This window comes from Myotis davidii, unplaced genomic scaffold, assembly GCF_000327345.1.
Source record: "Myotis davidii unplaced genomic scaffold, ASM32734v1 scaffold428, whole genome shotgun sequence".
Lineage (NCBI taxonomy): Eukaryota > Metazoa > Chordata > Mammalia > Chiroptera > Vespertilionidae > Myotis > Myotis davidii.
In genome coordinates, this window is record NW_006299834.1 from 1,090,348 (window position 1) to 1,091,863 (window position 1,516).

Below are 1,516 nucleotides of genomic sequence, written 5' to 3' on the forward strand. Positions count from 1 at the left end.
CCAGAAGTCTGACCCAGTGCATCATGGGGTGGCGGGGCATCAAGAATTTGCATTTCTAACTAGCGATGCCCCTGCTGCAGGTCCCTGAGCTGGGCTCTGAGTTGGCGCCGGATTAAACAGGATTAAACAACCGGGCGGTAGGAGAGAAGGAGGTGGCCCTCTGGTGCACTTGTTAACACAAGGCTTTCCACTGGGCCCTCGGCTTAGCCAGTTCTCTACGTTCACAGCAGTCAGGGTGCCCTGGGTCTTGTGCTGTGTAACCTCACCTGTGTGTTCATTGTATTTTAGGCCAGAACCCCCAGGGAGAGTCAGTGAAGTGGCGAGAAATTGGGCGTCCGTGTTGGCCCCATAGTTCCGATGGTAAGTCCAGCTTCAGGCGTTCTCCTCGAGTGACCGTTTGTCACGATCGAGGGAGCAGGGGCCAGAGCCGGGGCCCGGGAAGAAATCCCCCCCTTCTCGGAGGGCCCCTTTCCTGCCCGGGAAGCACAACAGGTGCCTTGGTGGTTTTCCGTTGCTGCCCTCCGTTCTGCGTTGTCCCCTGGTGGGCGGCAGTGGCTGGAGCGAGGCCGCCAGGGAGGTTGGTTTGAAGGAGAAGGAGTTGTGCGGCCGGCAGGGTGGTTGTGGTGCGGGTGCTGCCTGGCGGGGAGAGGGGGCGATTCTCACCTGAGACCCTGTTGCAATTGCAGTTGAGCATTTATTGATGGCTAATTGCTGCCTTTATTTCCTACTCCACCGGATTCCTCGGCTTTGGCAACAGCTGACATTTGAGCTGGGTAGTTGGCTGAGGGGGGCCGTCCTGTAGGTTGTGGGGTGTCGGGCAGCGTCCCTGGTCTCTCTCACTAGATGCCAGAGCATTCCCACCCCCAGTTGTGACAAACAAAATGCCTCCAGACATGCCCGGTGTCCCCGGACACTGCAGGCCCCTGGCTGAGGCCACAGCTGGGGGGACTGACCTTGGGGGCGTCCAAGGTCCGGGGATGTTCGGGTTCCCCCGCCTCCCAGCCTGAGCCGTTGCTCTCTTGCAGGATGATGGCAGGAAAAGTGAAGTGGGTCACTGACATCGAGAAGTCAGTGCTGATCAATAATTTTGAAAAGAGAGGATGGGTCCAGGTGACGGAGAGCGAGGACTGGAATTTTTACTGGTGAGTATGAGGCAGGGCCGCAGGGTCTCCGAAGCCCATTGGTCAGTTACGGACTCGGGTCCAGATCGCAGCCGGAGGGACCGGGTCCCGGTGCAGCTGTCTGTGCCTTCCCGTGCCTCCTCAGGCTTCTTTCCGCAGTGCTTCAGGGCCTGCAGTCCTCTACCAGGCGGCAGAGTGTGGTCCCGCCGGGGGATTTGGGTGAAAAACCAGAGCCCTCCACCTCTGGGTAGTTTCTCACAGTCAGCGCCTCACTGCCCAGCGCCCAGGGAGTCAGCACCTCACTGCCCAGCGCCCAGGGAGTAGCGCCTCACTGCCCAGCGCCCAGGGAGTCAGCACCTCACTGCCCAGCACTCAGGGGGTCAGCGCCTTACTGC

At 60.2% G+C, this 1,516-nt stretch overlaps 1 protein-coding gene across 1 annotated transcript in view; it reads left to right on the forward strand.

Annotated features, from left to right (window-relative positions):
- The first annotated feature begins 286 nt into the window (after positions 1-286).
- TTLL1 (tubulin tyrosine ligase like 1) overlaps positions 287-1,516 on the forward strand; it is an 11,898-nt gene continuing 10,668 nt past the window's right edge. Inside the window, exons 1-2 of the mRNA XM_006775940.2 lie at positions 287-360; positions 1,026-1,142. Coding sequence (XP_006776003.1) covers positions 1,027-1,142 — 116 coding nt within the window. The 5' untranslated portion in view covers positions 287-360; position 1,026. The remainder of the gene's footprint in view (positions 361-1,025; positions 1,143-1,516) is intronic.